This window comes from Carassius carassius, chromosome 31 (genome assembly GCF_963082965.1).
Source record: "Carassius carassius chromosome 31, fCarCar2.1, whole genome shotgun sequence".
Lineage (NCBI taxonomy): Eukaryota > Metazoa > Chordata > Actinopteri > Cypriniformes > Cyprinidae > Carassius > Carassius carassius.
The window spans coordinates 10,702,326-10,723,068 of NC_081785.1; the positions used below are offsets into that span (position 1 = coordinate 10,702,326).

The 20,743-nt window shown below is 37.9% G+C and overlaps 2 protein-coding genes across 2 annotated transcripts; both read left to right on the plus strand.

Annotated features, from left to right (window-relative positions):
- The first annotated feature begins 2,043 nt into the window (after positions 1 to 2,043).
- Positions 2,044 to 13,765, plus strand: LOC132111523 (zinc finger protein Rlf-like). The gene is made up of 8 exons (XM_059518894.1): positions 2,044 to 2,334; positions 5,795 to 5,949; positions 6,139 to 6,220; positions 7,202 to 7,337; positions 7,591 to 7,793; positions 7,893 to 8,029; positions 8,202 to 8,343; positions 8,430 to 13,765. Exons 1-8 carry the CDS (start codon positions 2,119 to 2,121, stop codon positions 13,356 to 13,358), a joined length of 6,000 nt encoding a protein of 1,999 aa, XP_059374877.1. The 5' UTR covers positions 2,044 to 2,118; the 3' UTR covers positions 13,359 to 13,765.
- Positions 13,766 to 15,031: 1,266 nt separating this feature from the next.
- LOC132111524 (CAAX prenyl protease 1 homolog) lies at positions 15,032 to 20,343 on the plus strand. The gene is made up of 10 exons (XM_059518895.1): positions 15,032 to 15,427; positions 15,635 to 15,781; positions 16,091 to 16,177; positions 16,989 to 17,105; positions 17,209 to 17,361; positions 17,448 to 17,589; positions 17,696 to 17,874; positions 17,956 to 18,060; positions 18,330 to 18,473; positions 18,924 to 20,343. The coding sequence occupies exons 1-10, from the start codon at positions 15,320 to 15,322 to the stop codon at positions 19,146 to 19,148; spliced, it is 1,407 nt and encodes a 468-aa protein (XP_059374878.1). The 5' UTR covers positions 15,032 to 15,319; the 3' UTR covers positions 19,149 to 20,343.
- Positions 20,344 to 20,743: the final 400 nt, after the last annotated feature.

A 20,743-nucleotide genomic window follows, 5' to 3' on the forward strand; every position in this document is an offset into this window, starting at 1 on the left:
TATATATAAATAACAGATAACAAAGAACATGTACAATCATCCAAAATTATTAAAAGTGATTCAAATAGCACATGCACACATACATGCATAAACGCACACATTAAAAAGATGTTCGTTTCCTTCTATCTACATCAAACCAAATAGTAACCCATCCAAAACAGACATATATAATCCCAGGAACCATACTGTCAGTATACAATATCCCCTCGAGTCATTTCCGTATCGATTCAATATAGGCTGTTCATTTATAATCTCTTAAAATTGCTTATTGTTCTACATGATTTCATCTCTTCACATAAAACATTTACCCATAGGCTAATATTCAAATAATTGTGCGCTAGGTGTTAAATAATGCAGTTTTGGCTAATAAATCATGGTCAAAAACACTTGAACAAAAAACTTTTTTCTTTAGCTATTTCACGTTATGTAGGCTGACATTTTGTAGATGGCTTCCGACCAGGATGAAAGGGATCACATTCATCTTCAAGCGTAGACCTGTAAATAAATAAAGGAAACTTAACAGCGATTGACATTGAGATTTTTCTTACACTGCCTGTGTAATTTCCTGATAATTTCTCCATTCCCCGTCAATATACCGGCCGTTACCCATACTTCATTATCTAATGAAGTAGATAAATTATTAAAGTTCGTGTGGAGTCTTTAAACGCCTCAGATGTAAAGTTATTCGCTGTCAAAGTGATGCCAAAATGAATGGGAGTCAATGGGATGCTATATATATATATATATATATAAATTCTAAATAATAAAAAACTAATAAAAGCTAATAGCAGGACATAACTTAAAAAAAAAGAAAGAAAAAGTATGTTTTATATTTTATTATTATTATGAGCTTACCAAGAAAAATAAGCTAGTTAATGCTTGTGCATTATTGCATCTGTAACCCTACCCCCCGTTAAAATAATAGGACTATTTTTTTCCAGTTCACTGTTGTAAAATCATTTTGAAATAATATTAATCACCAGATATATAATATTCATTGTCCTTCATTTTGTGTATAACCCATTTAAAAAAAAAAAAGAAGTAATATAGCTCAAAATTGTAAACCTTGTTAATGATGGAATCATTTTTGTTTAACATATAATAAACAAGTCTAGAAGTAGTTTGGGTTATTATGAAAGTCTACATGAGCCTACTTGACAGTAACTGTGATTTAAGGTGATTTCCACACAACAACAGATAGGTGATGGGGATGTTGAAAGTAAAATTTTTATTAAACTGCTGTCAGGTTAGTATATGAAATTATGCTTCTGGGGAACCACAGGTTACTGGAAAGGGTTAAAATAAAGGATTTTCTTTTTTTTTAATACACCAACTGGCGAAACTCCACAATTAGAAATTCACAATTACTGAAATTTATGAATAACTGAGCTATATAAGCATTGGTCGGCAACTGATAAGAAAATAAAGACTAAGAATTGTTCTGAATAGAAGCAGTTCAGATGGGGCTGCTGTCATCTCAGCTTCGTGGCTTTGTTCAATAAATTCTTATTTTGGAGGTCTGCCTCCTGATCATTTTTACTTTTGCAAGATAGAAAGACTTTTCTCCACCACATTACTCACTTCACTGTAAGACAAAAAAACAACAATATTAATAATGATAAAAGAACAAATATATTTATAATTTCTTAAATATATTATAATTAACTATAACATTTGACCCCAAACTTTCTAGCCCCTACTAAATTTACTAATTCTGGGTAAAATAAAATAATGTGTTTTAATGTATTTACTACTAAACAAATCAAAATAACACAAGCTGGTTTTATTTTTATGATCATTTAGTAGCCTAGTAGCAGTAACTAGTCTAGTAGATAGATAGAGAGATGGATTTCAGCCATCTAAATTAACAAATTAACAGAAAATCCTTACATTTTTGAGAATTTCACAATTTCTCTGAAAATATCCTTTAAGGAAGTCAATTTTTGCCATCCTTTGTCATAAAGTATATAGCCTATAAAAGCACCTCCTTCTGTAGAAAAACACCTGTATTTGTGAAAAGCAAATATTCAAAGCAAGGGGAGTCAACGTGCTGTGAGAGTGAACGTTGCAGAGGGAGTCCCACCTGGAGCAGGAGGCCCTTCACCGTCACATGACTGCATGCGTGCGTACGCGCCGTGGATGCCAGTGAACATGGCGGATGAGAACGCAGAAGCGGAGCTCGATTTAAGGGGCCGACAGAGCCTGCTGCTCGACGAGGACACATTTTTCGCCATGGAGGGTCTGCAAGCCACCTTTCAGCAACTTGAAGCCGAGCTTCGGCAGCAAGACATTTCTGAAGAATCGTCTACGGAGTATTGCAATAACTTCTGCCAGGTACGCGCAGCATGTATGCGAATTGTTTATATGTAACGAGCTGTGGTGGCTCGCGTTAGCCGACCAAGATGCAAGTTGAGGCTGCGACCAACCATGCGTGGATGTTTTCTCAACCGTTTAGTGAGCCATGCAAACGCAAAACTATCGAAAGCCAATTGTGTTGGCATGCACGCCCTATACCCAGCAAATTTTGAGTCGTTGCAAGCTTTAAGTTGGCAATTTCAAGTAGCAAGCTGGTTGTGTTAGCTAGCTGATACTGTATAGCGTGTTGCACGGCTTCCCTTGCCCTCAGTTTATGTTGCGGATATACGCTTGTTTAAAATTGTGTGTCTGTGTGGTCTTTAAAACCACGTTCAAGAATCGGCTCAGACGGCCTGTTTGGAACGGGATTTCCATGCATTTTTGGAACAGGTATACCTTGAAGAGGGGGTCCACAGCGCGTTAGTGGGGTGGGGCTCGGTTGTGTTCTGTACTCGGTCTCTACTAACTTTGATGCCCCTCGGTCACGTGTCACTTCTAATCAACCTTTGGAGTGTTTGGGTGCTTGAGTCCTAACTCAGACCCATTTTAAGAGACCCAGTTCTCGTTGCATCCACACTCAGATCTATTTTTAGTTATGATTGGGTTTAATTTTCATTCACACCATGTTGTTTTTATGGAACCAGCCCACTTGAATGTAATTATGTAGTATTGATGATGGTTAGAGCCGTTTTGAATGTTAAGAGTAATTGTACTTCCTGTCAAAGTTAACAGCCAGTGAACAATACTTGTTTGTGTTCAGTAAACTTTTTGGCAACACGTAACATTATTATTGATTTAATTCAGCTACACATAAATAATACATATATAGAGAGAAATTCCATCCCTACTGAATCTTTTTACTACAAAATAGATTAATCATATTTTTAAAATCTACTTTACTGTACTTTAATCACAGTCCCGTTGAACCCTCAAGCCTTCATTTTGTTTGCTTAAGGAATCACATTGAGTTGCATTTGACTGTAGTAGTAGTACAGTTTCTTTATTTTGAAAGAAATGCATACTTTTGTTCAGTAAGACACATTAAATTTATCAAAAGTTACAGTAAAGACATTTACCGTGTTACAAAAGATTACTAATTCAAATAAATTCGAAAAATTATATTCTTATTTATTAAAGAATCCTAAAAAACTCAAAAATGGTTACACTGATGATAATAAATGTTTCTGTGTGCTAAAGCAGCATATTAGAATGCTTTCTGAAGGATCTTGTGACACTGAAGACTGCAGTAATGGCTGCTGAAAGTTCAGATTTTCCATCACAGAAATAAATTACATTTAAAATATTAGAATGGTAAACAGTTATTTGTCTTAGTCTTATGATCAGTCTTGGTGAGCATAAGAGACCTTTTTAAAATTTGATGGCCCTACATTTTTTTTTACGTTAGTGTATATGCTCCTTGTTCTGTCATATTCATACAATATTAACAATGACACATGGTGGAGATGTGTCATTGTTAATATTGTACAGTACAGCAGATTTGTTAGATATAATTCTTAAGTTAAACGAGATCTGGATCTAAATTCTAAAAAGAAGTGTAACTTTTTCCAGGAATGTTAAGTGTGGGGCCTCTTTTCATTTTGAATTTTTATTAAAGTAAATTTTTTTGCAATGTAACTGTTGCATTTTATCTGCATTTTGGTGAGGTTTTTATCATTGTTAAAGGTGAATAACTGTTATTTGTGACAACACACATCAGTTATACGAAGACTATTTTTATGTCTCCATAACACCATAATAATGCTTGTCTTTCAGTGTTGGTGCTGCACTTGTAATTTGGTCATAACAAGCACATTAACAATGTCCCATTGGGAACCTAAAGGACCATTTAGGTTTAACAGGTTTTACAGTGTTCCTGTAGCTCAATTGGTAGAGCATTGCTTTTATTAAGCGTAATGTTGGGGGTTCGATTCCCTGGGAACACATGATAGGTAAAAATTGATAGCCTGAATGCACTGTAAGTCGCTTTGGATAAAAGCGTCTGCTAAATGCATAAATTTAATAGACAATATTTAACCTCAGCTCTGCCCCTTTTATTCCTCAGCATCAGTGTTGCTCTGGCAACCACTCTAGCCAGTCTCAATCCTGACAGATGCCATATGCCACACCCTACCTTAACCCTCCTTAGAAGACATTTGATCATTTACTAAAATTTTTTTTAATAAACTGGTTTTCACTCCTTATGCGTGCATCATGGGTTCTTCTTTCTGATTGAAACTTAACCCATGGACAGATGTTTGTGAAGCGGGAAGGAGTTATACGTTTTCACCAGAGCAGCCATGTTTTGGTTGAAAACAAGTTGGAACAAGTTTGCTGCTTGCTATAAACCTTGAACGGAACTGTCTGCTACTGATATGCTACTGTACTATTGACCCAGTGAGGTCAATAGTACAGTCTTGCGAAACTGCAGATTGCAATGTCCTGCAGTGTGTTTTATTATTTAGAGTAGGCCTATATGAATATTTCTTACTCAAGATCCGGGGTAAATCTGCTTAACAGGGCTATTCCCAGGTACCCAGAGGAAGCTCACCTAATCTTAGTTTTATAGGTTAAATATGGCATGACATTTCCTCTGTCTATAATAAGATATCAGCTGGGATTTAACATCCTTGAGGCTTGAGGTTTGTGAACGAGGAGTTTGCATGTGTATATGAGGTTATCTGGAGTTGCTCTGTGCTGTAGTTATCCCTAAGGTCCAATCAGTGCGCTTCAGCACAGATGGAGTACTGTGGAAGTGATGTATCAGGGGTTTCTCCTCACATCCTCCCTTGTGTGGACCTGTAGGTTTGCGGTAGAGAAAGCATGCTAACCTGTTTGAGTCAGGCTCTCAAAAGACCCTTGTCGACTCTTTGCAGAAGTCAAGCCTCATCCACCTTTGTCTTGTTTCTTGAGCATAATTAACTAGCTCTCAGAAGATTTTATTTGATTTTTTTTAATGTTTTTGACCGATGTCTCTTATACTCACCAAAGCTGCATTTAGTGATCAAAATGCAGCAAAACAATAATGTTGTGAATATTAATACAATTTAAAATAACTGTAAAATTTTTACTTTTGTCCTGTGATGGCAAAACTCCAGTCTTCAGAGTCACACGATCCTTCGGAAATTGTGTTGTGTTAATCTTTTGTAATATTTTAAAAACTTTTACATTTGAAAAATTAAATGCGTCCTTTTGAATAATAAAAAAATCATACTGTCCCTAAACTTGTGAACAGTAGTGTTCATCTGCACAGAATTTGTAAAATGGTTAGAGTACGCACACCCCTTTTTGTTATTAGTGTATTTTTAATATATGTTAGACCTCTGAAGAGCAGTAAATTGCACTTGACTCGCAAATAAAAGTACAGGAGATCATATCTGTGTGGTGTTAAAATAGCTTGTTTTTTTTTAAATGATCTTGTTAATTTCACTTATTCTTGTAGGCTCTAATGCATTACGCTGGAAGCAGGAATTCAGTGGAACATGGATTGGCTCTTTTGGAGGTCTACTGTCTGTCAATCAACTGTTTTGCTGCTGCCAGGCCACATCTCACAGACGACTCCCCAAATGTTGCCCTTGTGCTCAAAAGACTTGCATTGTAAGTGCTATTTTTAGGATGCTAATATATAAAGTTATAAATTGAATATCCATAATTTATTTGTTGCCTTCATTTAATTCTTTACACAAACATTTGTAAAAATAAAATTATGTCCAGTTTTTTGCTGCTGCAACTGATCATGTAGTTTCTAATGATTTATTTTTTTCAAAATGTTGTGATCATCTGCAGGAGTTGCCTTGAATTGTTGTTATCAGTGCCTCAAAATGATATACCTTTGGAAGCATGGCTGCAGTTCCATGGTTCAGTTCAGGTAAGATCAAATTATTTGGTTTTATTGTGCTAAGTTGAATTTGTGTGATTTATAGATCAAAAGTTAATTTTTTACTGAACAAAAGAGGCATAATGAAATTTTCTGGATCCTAAAAGATAAAAAATCTTATTGTGGAGATTAGGGGAATCTTTTTTAGAGCTCAAACCATAATTGCCAGGCCCCCTATTGAAGACCATTTTCACAGATGAGAGACAGTCTGTACTGGTGTTCATGGACCAGGGGCGGATTTACACATGCTCGCTCATCCTGGGGGCCCTAAACACAATGAAGAGATGTATATTTTTGTTATACTTTGGGCTACCTACAACAGTAAAAGAACTAAAACCCCAGAATACATTGAGCAAATAAATATAACAAACAATAGGGTAAAGAAAATGACAAACTATTTCCATGTTTTCCATCTTTTTTTATGTATTGAAATCATGCTTTCTATCTCCTGTTCTATCTCGCAGATGCACATACAGGTAAATCTAAATAAATTAGAATGTCGTGGAAAAGTTAATTTATTTCAGTAATTCAACTCAAATTGTGAAACTCATGTATTAAAAAAATTAATTGCACACAGACTGAAGAAGTTTAAGTCTTTGGTTCTTGTAATTGTGATGATTTTGGCTGACATTTAAAGAAACACCCACCCACAACTCTCAATTAAATCTCAACAAATTAGAATAATTCACAAATTTTTTAGTGAGTTGTTGGCCTTCTTGAAAGTATGTTCACTTACTGTACATGTACTCAATGCTTGGTAGGGGCTCATTTTGCTTTTATTACTCCCTCAATTCGGCGTGGTATGGAGGTGATCAGTTTGTGGCACTGCTGAAGTGGTGTGGAAGCCCAGGTTTCTTTGACAGTGGTCTTCAGCTCATCTGCATTTTTTGGTCTCTTGTTTCTCAATTTCCTCTTGACAATACCTCATAGAGAATCTAATTCAGGTCGGTTGTGGTCTGACTCTTTGTTCAGGCGGCCCATGAGGCCATGCTGCAGTATGGCAGCACAGATTTGCATGCCCTGCTGAACATCACAGGTGAAGGTGGAGCTTGGAATAATCCTGTCCTGGTCTCACTTCTTACCGGTCAGTCAACAGACCCAGATGAAGGTGAGTAACACCATATTAATATTGCTCATTATTCCCACAATAAATGTAAACAAGTTTTGCATGTCACTGCTTTCATATAGAGAGTGATTGAACCTTTTGTTGTTGGTTTAATCAGCTATGTGGACTGGCTGACATTTTATTAATTTTTACCAGATAATGTATGTATTATCTAAAGACCGACATTAAGACAGTGTTGATATCTGCTGTGAGACACAGTCAGCTGTTTACTTATCATTGTCTTCCTCTAAAACAGTGAATGCATATCTTGCTTTGGAGGGAGAAGGTTTCATGGAAATGCGCATTAAACACCTGGAGAAAGTAGGGGAGGTAGAGAAAGCGCTGATCCTAAACAAAGCCTGTGCTAACTGTAGCCTCCTGCCTAACCAGTCTACTTTTCGCCAAACATTTGTCTCCCAACTGTGCCAGCTGCTGCCTAGTGAGGAAGCAATTTTAGAGGTAAAGTTCCCAGATTTCTTTAACGATTTGCTCATAAATCACACATGATGTTTTTTTAATAAACTAAATTCTTTTTCTATATCTCCCTTGCTTCGTAAGATTTCTAGAATAGATGCAAAAGATGTCCTGGACATTATTTGTAACATGGATGCTGAGGGAGAAGAGAGCACAGCTTTCATCCTGTGCACCACTTATTTTACACAGCATCTACAGCAGGACAACTTGGACTGTTCCTGGTATACCTGTTATAGTCAAAATACACTGGACATTATTTGTACTTGTATTTAGCTTTGTTCACTTGTGAACGGATCACTGGGGATAATGCTAATACCATGTGTAAATGAGATCTAGATTTCCATGTGAATGCCATCTCTAATGAAGTTAATTTTTTCCTATGGTGTTTGTCAGGGAGTTAACCCTCGTCTGGAGCAAACTGCAGAGGAGAATTGATGTGTCTCTTGAATCATTTATTGAACGGTGCCTCCAGTTTGGAGCCATTGCCAGGACTATCTACCATCTCCTTTTCCTCATTCGTGTAATTCAAACAGAGGTGAATAGACCTGTTTCCTCCCTTGTTATTTCTTTTAATGTATGCTAAGCTGTTCCTTACTTTTTGTCTATTGCATTTTTTTTCAGGCAATGCTGCTTGGCCTAGCAGTTTCAGTTGAATTGTGCGTGAAGGCTCTTCGGCTTCCAAATCAAGATGTAGATGCAAAAACAATGGTCTGCAAAGCTGTTGCCTGTCTCCTCCCTGATGATCTGGAGGTTATACGGGCTTGTCAGCTCACAGAATTCCTCTTATGTCCTGTTCAGGAAGCCTTCGATGTCCTTGAGGAGCTCTACACACGTCCTGATCAAAAATATGACGAGGAAAATGCCATTATCCCAAATTCCCTGCGTTGTGAGCTGCTACTTTCTCTGAAAGCACATTGGCCCTTTGACCCTGAATTCTGGGACTGGAAGACATTGAAGCGCTCCTGCATTCAGTTATTGGGACTGGAACCTGAGGAAGAAGTAGAGGATGAAGCAGTACCTGAGGGGCTGTGTAATGTTGGAGAAGTTTTGAATGAAGAGGTTGGAAAGGAGGAAGAAGGTGAATCTGAGATTAGTGTATTTAGCAGCACTAAGCAAGAGCAGATAGTGGTAAAAACAGAAATCAGAAAGGGGCAAAAAGACTCAGAAGATGTCTCTAAGAGATCTGACAAGCATGAGAAGAATAAATTTGTCTGTCAGATATGCCAGAAAGAAGTGGTGGAGACACGAATCTGTCAGCATGCCAGAAAACACATGAAAGATGATGTGTGGACATGCCCTGTGTGTCTACAAAAGTTTAAAAGTAAAAAGGAGTTTGAGCCACACTCCAAAAAACACATTCAATTTCCTGCAGGGGGTCACTGGAAAAAGAAAAAAGTGAAGAAGAAGGTGGACCCAAAACAATATTTCAAGGAGGATAGTTTTGATGAGTTAGAGCCGGGTCAAATTCCTTTGGACCCTTCTCTTGCCATGTACTATCAGTCTACCCATGACCCTGTTGTATTAGAACATATATTAGAAAAAGCTGCCAGTGTGCCTGATAATGAAGTAGAAAATGACTACATTACATTTGACTACATTAAAACACACTATAAGTTACAGGATCGTGATGTTTACCAGTGTCCAGCCAGTAACTGCTCAAGAAATTTTAAACTCTTCAAATATTTGGGTGTGCACATCAAAAATGAACATGATAGTGAAGATCCCAGTTTGAAACATTATCTGGAAATGAAAGACCGTCGGGAGAAGTGCACTTTCTGCCGGAAGACCTTCATGACTGCCTATCACCATCGCCAGCACCGCTGGGTCCATTATGGAGATCTTCCCTACATTTGTGTAGTCACAGGTTGCGGTGCCCGTTTTGACACCACCAATGAACTTCTATCACATAAGCATAGCCATGGGTTCCATTTGTCCTATGGCTGTGAGCTGAAAGGCTGCAGTTTCTCCTATTGTGACCTTGGGCAGCTCTACCACCATGAGGCACAGCACTTCCGCGATGCTGCTTACACTTGCACCAGCCCAGGGTGCAAGAACTTTTTCTACTCTCGCAAAGAATTTCTTCAGCACCTGGCAACCCATGGCATCACCTTTACAGAGAAAGACTTTGAGACACAGAGAAAAATTAAAAGAAAACTCTTGCTCCCAGTTATGGAAAGCTCTAGGTCAAAGGTGGAAGTAGAGAAGGGCATCACAAAAGGTTCAAGTTCTTCACAGCTCTTAGTCAACGGTGAATCTAAGGTCTCGTTGACATGTGTTGCTGTCTGCTTTGATGGTAGAAAATTTACGTGTGGCTTAAAAAGTTGTGGAAGGACTTTTACTACCACAAGAGAACTTCAGAAGCACTTGAGAATTGCTCATCCAGATGAATTAAATGAGGAGGATCAGAAAGTACAAGCAAAGCATTCTAAGACTCAAGCCAAAGAATTGCAAAAAAGTGGTCAGGATAACACTCTAAGAAGGTCATCTACAGAGGAATCTAATCACGAAAAGGTTCCCTCACCTGCTCCCGAGTCCATAGATTGTGACGCAACCATTTCAAATGTGGATCTTGGGGCAGCACTGACTGAGATCATGCTTGGATTGAATCAACTAAGCCTTAATTCTCCAAGAACCAGATATACTATGCGTAATTCACAGAGCACTTGTTCACCCACCTTGAAAGCAAGGTCACCTGCCAAAGCAGCTAACAGCAAAAATGAGGTGAGAACTCAAGTATCAAGTAGTGATTCAAAGAAGCTGCCAAGCAAGCCGGAATCGCCACAAACACGTGACAACATTAAAGACTCAGAGAAAACGCAACTTCAAAGCGAACCCTCAACCAAGCCTTACACCTGCGAAGCCAAAAGCTGCCACTACCAGAGCCTTACCAGTTGTGCTTTAATGCAGCACTACATTAAAATTCATGGTTACTCTGAGGAGAAGGTTAAACAGATGGAGATGTTTCAGTCTCAAAGATTCAAGCCTGACGGCACTGAGAATTCTGTCTTGAAGGACAATCAACCACATAGCGAGTTTCTTGTGCAGGCCACAACAAAACCTTACACCTGCGAAGCTAAAAGTTGCCACTACCAGAGTGTTACTAGTCGTGCTTTAATGCAGCACTACATTAAGATTCATGCTTACTCTGAGGAAAAGGTGAAAGAGATGGAGGTGTTTCAATCTCAAACATTCAAGCCTTTCAAGTGCCATCTCTGCTCCAAGAGCTACAGAAACAAAAAAGAATTGAGAATCCACTATATACAAATGCATCACATAAACAAATCTGTTGTTGAGCAGATGAGCTGCTCTTTTAAAAGAAGGCTAGTTGATAAAGAGTATGTGGTGTCATCATCTAAGGTGAGGAACAGGAAGAAGTCTTTGAAGATGGATGATGCTAAAACCCAGAGACGAGAAAAACACCTGTGGCAACTGAAATGCCAAAAACAAGATTATCGGTTATGGAAGAGCAAACTTCGTAGGAAAAATGGACAAGCTAAAGCCGAAGTGAAAATCCAAATCCCTTCTGAAACTGATGCTGATGTAAAACACTCAAATGTTGATGTTAGGGGAAGTCGCCGCTTGGTAGCAAAAGGGAATCTGAGCTACATTCTCACTAAATACAATAAACCCTTTCACTGCGTCCATAAAAACTGCAATGCTGCTTTCAATAATCAGAATGCCCTTGTTGGCCACCTTCAGTTGGTGCATCACTATAACCGCTCACAGTTGTGCTTTCCATGTGAACACAAAGGATGCAATAAGCAGTTTAACAACTTGTCCAGTCTTACTAAACACTACCGTAGAGAGCACAACTTTAACAAAAAGAAAATTACATCAAAAATGCCCTGCAAGTCTAAGAACATTACAAAAAGACGGATGGCTTCATCAGAGGAGCCCATACCAAGGTTCAAGTGTACCTATGCTAACTGCAATGAGTCCTACCATCTCAACAGCAGCCTCTTGCGTCACACAAGTCAGTTTCACCAGAACCAGACTCCTCTTAATCCAGCTGCTACATCTGCAAATGAGTTTAAATCAAGCTATAAAAAGCATGTGTTATATAGGCACTGTGATCCTTCTGATTCCCTTGTGGTGCGACTCCAGAGTACACCTAAAAAAGATGAGTCAAACAGTGGATGCCAAACAAAGTTAATAATCTCCCCTTCTTCCCAGTCATCGAAAGATTCTCAAAAGTTGCCTCACAAGCAACCTTCCTGCCTAAAGGATCAGGAAATTTCTCGGTCTGATGAGAACTTTCAGTCAATTGAAGAAACTGCAGAGGAGGAGCTGGACGAAGTGCCTAAGAACCTAAAAATCAAACTAAAAAAAGGATTTGACCTGATTTTCCTCCGAACACATGAGGAGGCTTTGCAGATGTGTCAAGACCGCTGCCTTCCTGTGGCATTCCCTTGCATGGTACAGAATTGTGACTCTGTAGTCATGAGCATGCATAGTTTGAATCGACATTATATTAGGGTTCACAAATTTAAACGCAAAAAGTTGACGGAAAATAAGGACAAATTATGTTACACTGCTGAAAAGTTAGAGGAGATAATACAAAATAAATCTGCTGTGTCTGCTATCCCTGATTTAACCAGAATTCCAAATGGCGTCCTCAAAATGGAGTATCAGTCCGAACCTGTGCCCCCAGGTGGCCCATCACTCCCAATGAGTCTCCATTCTATCAAAACCGAATCAAAGGGGCAGGAAGTGATTGAGCTTTCAGGGGAGCCATTGCCTGACAGAAGTTTGCTTATTGCTGCTGAGGATTTGCTCTATGGCTCCCCGAAGTCAAGTGGGCACCCTGAAGAGCCTGTTTCTGAGGAGAGTCCTAGGCACAAAGACAGGTCAGAGTCGGAGTTAACAGCACCTCCCCTTATTCGCCCTCCACCCCTTGACCTCTCTCCACCATCTACCCTCAGAATTGCTGTTGATGAAAGCTCACTTGAACCCTCTGGCAAAGACAGTAAATCTATTAACATTCCTTCTACTCTTTCCATATCAGTTCCCACCCCAACTCGGCAGCCCCTCAGACGAAAGAATGAACTCTCTGAACCACCACCCCAAGTTCCTCTTTCACCCATCCCAATGGATCCTGTAATGCACAGTCTAGCCCCACGAGCTTTTGACATTGGAAATTACAAACCTATGGGCTTTGAGTCATCATTCTTGAAGTTCATTAAAGATAAAGAGGAGGAGATTAAATTTGAAAATCCATGGACTGCAGTGGTTACTAATCCTTGTCTCAGACCTGATCCACCTCGCCGCCGTGATTTATTCCGACGGAACTGCTCTGTTAAGGAGAATACTCAAAGAGGAGCACCAATCTCTCGGTGCCGCAAGATTCGCTCATCCCCTCTGAGGCACTTGATGTCTAAAGGAGAGTGTACCTCTATCCAGAATCTTCGTCTGATTTTGGAGAGAGCTTTAGGGGGCTGTGGGGACCAAGCTATAAAACAACTTCAGTTCTTGAAGCCTGTGGTGGTTCTAGAGAGGCCAAAGTCCTTTGCCTCCATTCTTGATCTCTTACCCTCTGAAACTAAAGCATAAGGTTCTATTTGGCACCAAGGCAGTTAAAGCTCTTGCCCACTTTTTTTATTTGAGACTTTCATAGTATTTTTTATATCATTGATACAGTTTTGATTCTTTGCTGCCAGGGTTAGGTACCTTAAGTTGTGAATGTTTATATCTGTAAATATGGACAAATAAAAAAGAATAACAAATGACTTCGAAAATGCATATTCTGTTTTGTATACACATCTGACCAATCATTGTAAATGACTCCAAATGATCCATGTTACACTGAATTGGTTTTATATACACTAAGAATTAGAATTGCAAATACATTTCTTCAATTTACAAATTAAATGGCAACACAGTTGGTTGTTTATGAGTCTTACAAAAATGTTTGGTAATCTTTGAACAGGAGACTGGCCTACATACTGATATTCATACTCAAAAACAAACGTCAATGTCATTTAAAGCAAATTCTCCATTATGCTTGGATTTGGACCTTTTTGCATCAAATAAGAAAAGCAAATCTGAAATACTTGCCAAGTTGTCGAATGTCTTCCCATCTGTAATGTTTGTAGTATGATGCATGTCACTCTGTGAACAAACAGAAGAGAATGAATTTGGGGGGGAGCTACCATACCTTTACTTTTGTATTATTGTAGTTTATATATATATATATATATATATATACACATACACACTGGTTGATTTTACTGTGTCAGAAAGAGCTGTTTTCAAAGGTGCTCACAACAGTCTGTTGTTAAAAGACCCCAATAATACTAGTGATTATTGCAAAGTATAAAATTGCTTATAATTCAAAGTTTTTACTCATACGGTGAAAGTAATTGAATTGATAGTTGAAGATTGAAATCATATCTACACAGTAAGGTCATGTAGTATATTGTTTCTTCTTTGATTACTGTGGTAATCTCATCCACAGAAAATGTAGTCTGTGAATGAAAATATAAGATTGCAGTTATGCAGTATGAATGAAAAAAATAATATTTATTCTACATTTAGAAATAGAAATCACAACTCCACTACCTAGTAGTTATTATTATAATTTCTGTATCAATTCCTCTGAAGACTGATCCTCGTCCACTGAGTGTTTTGTAGTGTCTATGGAGACAGACCAGGGTCACTGCCTGGATTGTAATCACGGCCACAGACTCGCTGTTCTTCATTGTTTTGCATATTTTCGTTTCACAAAGCGTTTTTTGTCGAGTATGAAAAAAATATAGTCGAGAAATACATTTATTTATCTACATGAAGAGTTACCTTTTACCTTTTTTCTACCTGACCTCTATCGTTAGCTCTCTCCTTAATGTATACACAAGTTGTATGAACTAAGATATTGTGCTTTTTTAACGAAACACAATAAAATATTATAATTATAGGTTATATTTAGCTTTTTTGTTTTTTCTTCAACTTGCGTCTCATTTTAAGATATTAAAAAATAAAAACGTTTGTTCGTTATAGTATTATAAAACCAAAGACTGTGTATGAAACCCACGTGCCCAAAGTTAAAGAACGTCACTTGTTTAAATTACGAAAGTTACTAATGTAATTTTTATGATAATTATTTATTTGGTGTATTTAGCCCTGACTTTTGTCAGTATCAATTTCACTGTTGTGGAATTGTTTATCTAAACATAATGTTTGATTAATCTGTATCTGTTTGTATAAATAAGCCAGGAACCCGTTTCGTTGTGCTGTTGTGTCCGATCGAACACAGTTTCTAGTTGCACCCTATTTCCCTTGAATGGGGAAAGGAAGTGATAGAGCATGAGTAATCGTTGTTTGTGCATCCCTTTATGTCGTTTTTCAATATATGGGCTTAACACATACACATTCTTGTAAGGTTCTAGTCTCGTATTGTGTTGGAATAGGTACGAAGATTATCTGTTGTTTTGAATGACTATCAGACAGTGGAATTACTGGAAATCCCGAAGCTAGTTAACGGTGCACTGCAATCAAATAACTACCGAGCCGTAATAATGCTGCAGGAAATTCTCGCATTACCAGTTGAAGACAAAATCTTTTACGCTGTCCTTGTCTTCTCATGGACTGTGTATATTTGGGAGGCTTACCTCGCATGTAGGCAGGTGAGTATATGCTTACTGCTCATCTTGGTTGTGTTTTCGGAAAACATTAAAAGGCAGACACTTTATGCCTTGTTCTATTCTAATTTGTAGACTTTGTTAAAATCCAAATTAATTTCATTTTAGAGCTTTGTGCAAATGCATTGTGATGTTGTAAAACGATGAACCACTCTGGACACTGTATAAACCAACACGTTTTGCCTGTCACAGAGGAGGATCTACAGAAGTACAATGCATGTGCCCACTGAGCTGGGCAAGATAATGGATTCAGAGACATTTGAAAAGTCTCGCCTCTATCAGTTGGACAAGAGCAACTTTGGCTTCTGGTCTGGACTCTACTCTGAGGCAGAGGGCACGGTGAGCTTCATGACAATTTCAAAGTTTTAAATGAAAACGGACTTTTTTTTTTTTTTTGATTGATTGATTGGTTCTTGTTTTTTTAAACAAGTATAAGGCAGATATCTCAACATCTGTAGGTTTCAGTTGCAAGTTTCTCATGAGTGCTCAGGGAGGGGGAAAATGCACCTTATGGTTTCGTTTGAATTAAGCCTGCATATCTTTTATTTTCCTTTTTAATGAACTCCATTCAAGAATCTTTTTTTTCTCACCCCATTTGCATTTGGTTGTTCCTCTTTGAGCATGTTTAATTTATTTCTGTTTTTTTAGCTGATTTTGCTCCTGGGAGGAATCCCATTCCTCTGGAAAGTGTCCGGGATTCTCACAGCTCGGTTTGGTTTTGGTCCAGAGTATGAGGTAGGTATATTCTCTGGAACCTTTTTAGTGGAATATATATATATATATATATATATATATATATATATATATATATATATAAATTTGTTCTCATTATGTGTGAATTTTGGACAGCAAAATCTATCCCGATTAATATGATGCTAGTTCTAACAGGTAATCCCTTTTGTTCTCAAATGTTAGTATAATTTAATGTTAAACTTCAGCTGAATTAGACTTTAAGATATTAGGTATGATATGCTTTTCAATTTTGTAAATGGTGAAAAAATCTGGGCATCACATATTAAACATCTGAGGGTCACACACTACCAGACTTTTAAGTTGTTCTGAACACAACAGGCTCACACAGAAACATGTGACTTGTTGCTAGCAGATGCATAGCTAAAGAAAACGGTATGTGTTCTAAAACTGGCTCAAAATATCAAACATGTATGATATTCTCAGACTGAATGGAATCATAGTTTGGACCTTAAAGAAAAAAAAAAAGTCTGTGTCTGTCATGCAATAGTTTTCTGTCTGGCCAAATCAGATTTTTGGCAGATAGCATTGACTTCTCCAGTCTGCAGAAATCTACGTAAAAGTTGTGTAATGTGTGTTTGGAAAAAGTAGATATTGTCCCGTTATCACATGAACTCATGTAGCTTGTTAGTGGTTGTTTTAATTTTGAAGGATATTTAATATGCAAATGTCTTGCTTTTGGCAGTCCAATCAATTTATTAGTAAAAGTAATTGTTTACTGTGCATACTATATATACTAAATAGTTAACACATCCAGAAGGCATTGCATTATTTAAAATGGTCGTCTTTCTTTCAGATCTCACAGTCTTTGGTGTTCCTGATGTTGGCGACTCTCTTCAGTGCTTTCACTGGCCTTCCCTGGAGCCTCTACAACACATTTGTTATTGAGGAGAAGCATGGATTCAACCAGCAGGTAGATAAAGTCTTGCTCATATCTCTCGCTCTCTCTGTCATAGCAGGAATAAAACTAACTAAATAAAATATACTGAAATGTCTCTTCTGTCCCTTCTTTATAGACACTGGGTTTCTTCCTGAAAGATGCTCTCAAGAAGTTTGCTGTGACTCAGTGTATTTTGTTGCCAGTGACATCATTGCTTCTCTACATCATCAAGATCGGTGGTGATTACTTCTTCATCTATGCCTGGCTCTTCACACTCATTGTCTCTCTGGTCAGTTTTTTTCCTGGCTTTTGATGAATGTGTTGTCTATGAGAAAAAGAAGAGAATTGATCTGTCCCTCTAATTTTGCTCCACAGATTCTGGTGACTATCTACGCAGACTACATCGCCCCACTGTTTGATAAATTCACTCCACTGCCAGATGGAGAGCTGAAGAGTGAGATCGAGAGCATGGCAAAGTCCATCTGCTTCCCCCTCACTAAGGTCTATGTAGTGGAAGGTACAGAAAGCCGTAATCTTTTCATTTTTATTACTTTCTATAGAACTCCTAATAGTACATGAATATAATCTCCCTTCCCATAGTATATCTATGCTCACTTTTTTAGGTTCAAAGAGATCTTCCCACAGTAATGCCTACTTCTATGGTTTCTTCAAAAACAAGCGCATTGTGCTGTTTGACACACTTTTGGAGGATTACTCCCCTTTAAATAAAGCTGGAGAGAAAGAGCCAGGAACGGGAGAGGAGAATGAAGCAGCGAGCAATGAGAGCAAATCCAAACCAAAGGTCAGAGAGTCCGAGCCAGATCAATAATGAATTAGATGAAAGGTTGTTGTTGTTGTTGTTTACATTTTTGTCTGTATTCAGAACAAGAAACAAGGCTGCAGTAACCCTGAGGTTCTGGCAGTTCTTGGGCATGAACTGGGACACTGGAAACTAGGCCATACAGTCAAGAACATTGTCATTAGCCAGGTGTGTTGCTTGCTGTGTGACTGTGCTTTACTGCTTCAACTCCAGTGTTATAGATTCCTAAAATTACATTTGGTATTTTTTCCCTTCCTATCAGCTGTTTTTGTCACTGCACATTTCTGCAATGTTGTTTTCCCCAGTTGTGAAGGTAGAATCTTATTAGGTTGAACAGTAGCTGAGGAAAACATACGACACCATAAGCAAATGATTTTAAGCGCGCTTGAACAGCGGATCATAATTTGAGGATGTTAAGACTCCCTGTTTCTTTACAGATGAACTCCTTCCTGTGCTTCTTCCTTTTTGCTGTCCTGATTGGACGAAAAGAGCTCTTCATGGCATTTGGTTTTCATGACACCCAACCAACTCTTATCGGGCTAATGATCATCTTTCAGTTTATCTTCTCACCTTACAATGAGGTACCACTTGCATTTCTTTTCTTTCTTTCTGAAAAATACACAGGGATTTGTTTTTTAACTATGCACATTCTGTGTAAATATTTTTGCTTAGAAAAACATGTAGGACATTACAGTACATTTGTAAAAGACATGGTCATTTTCTATGAATGTTGTGTATACAAAAGTGTGATATAGCCATACTAGACTGACTCTAGGGCGTTAGCATTTATTAAAAGACAAGGAACCACCAAAATGCCAATACTGTAGCACTAACCTGTCTGTAAGTATGTTTTTGGCTTGCCCGATTTTTGAGAAAATTATTTTTTAGAACTTATTTTATAAGATGGACACAGAAAAAAAATCACACGTACATTTAAATAATTGTTTATAAAGTTGTATGTATATCTAAATCCAACCATTTTCTGGATATTCCATTTTCTGATCCAATTCATCTTCTTTTTCCTACTTCAGTTGCTGTCGTTCTGTTTGACTGTGTTGAGCCGACGGTTTGAGTTTCAGGCAGATGCATTCGCACGCAGTATGGGCCGATCGTCTGAGCTGTACTCTGCTCTCATCAAACTCAATAAGGACAACCTAGGCTTCCCTGTAGCAGACTGGCTCTTTTCCATGTGGCATTACTCCCATCCTCCCCTGCTAGAGCGGCTCAGAGCCCTCACTGGACCCAAGCAAGACTGACAGCTTTGCAAGGGGGTGCCACATTCACCACTCGCTCCCCCAAGAAAGGGTCTCCGCCGGCTTCTATTGGCCATCTGATATTGATGCCTATTTCGCTCTCCTTCCCTTTCTTTTATTTCCATTCCTCTTCTTAAGTATTTGACTTTTTCCATTTGTTTGTTATCGCCTGGAAAGAAGTCTGAATTGTTTTTAGATGGCTTCGTACAACTCTGTGTTCAAGATGTTTGTTTTGAGTGCTCCAGTATGCCTTTTGCATGCATACAGTATGCGTTTGTTTAGACATTTTAACTGTGATTTGCCCTCACAAGTTCTTTAGATCCATGTATTTCGACTTTAATTTAGTGTCATCCACTTGAGTCATGAGAGCGAGGAGGTTAAAACATCTCAGAGGGGTCCTCAGCAACATATGACACCAAAAGATTCTTACATTTAATACTGAGTGCCAGCTGGTTTATTTTAAATAATGTCTGTCTGTTGAAACCGGAATGAGGATTGTCTGCAGTATATTCAGGTGAAATTAAATTCATCAGATCAAAAATGATATGTACTACCCAATGAGAATGGTATTCTCAACTTGTACGGCTCAGTTAAGACAATGAAAATGTCTATTCCAATTTTAGTTCTTTCAACCAAAAAGAGTCTTTGTTTTACCAATTAAAGGGGTTTGAATGTTTGTGTAATTTTTTTTTTTTTGTGAAATATGAGCAACATACAAGGGAATGGTTGACTTTAACAATATTTAATGAGAGGCTAGAAATGTAGTTTTATTTAGTTAATTTTCCCTCTGTGCCAGAGTGTGCAAGAATATCTGTAGATTACGTTATGTGGTCACATTTCCCCCATTTCCTCAGAGAATTTAAACCCTTGATAATATCGGGGTTCTGTTATATCAGTGAATACTGCATTTGAGGATTCTTGTTCACGTTAAGAATGTTACATTAGGTATGCGATCTTGTCAAAATGTTGAACTCTCAAGGCTTTTACAGTAACTGACACGTTCATGGATTAATGCAGAGTGGAGTCCATGGAATGTCCACCTGTTGAAAATAAACTCTAAACCATAGCAAATCCTTAGTGAGAGTTATATGGCTGTATGTTCAAATTTTTTCCACAAGGAATATGTCTTGTGACATCTGGAATGTTTGGACTGGAAAGATGAACTTTTGCATCACTCTGAATAAAACCGATCACAACAGCTTTAGTGCAAGCTTGTTTAATGTTTCCAATCAAGTTTTCCCCAATCAGCTTTATTCACATTCCTTAAGGGGACAAAAAGATCAAGGAGAAAAGCATTTGTACATTTACATTTACATAAGTTTTGATTTACATAATTTTGTTTGTAGTATTTTCATCAAATTTATATTTGCTCTCCTTTAATTTGCATAGACGGATAGCTATTATTAAACCTATGAGGTTAATACCCCACCCCCCCCCCTTCATTTACAGCAGTATAGTGGCACGTTTAAAGTGATAATGTCAATCGTTGTAGAATGTTTTTGGTGGGATTTTAAGAAAGCAGTGGAGATGTTTCTTTGTTTTGGAAGCTTTTTTAAGCAATGAAAGGGTCAAGATTAGAGTTGTCACGAGCTTGTGAG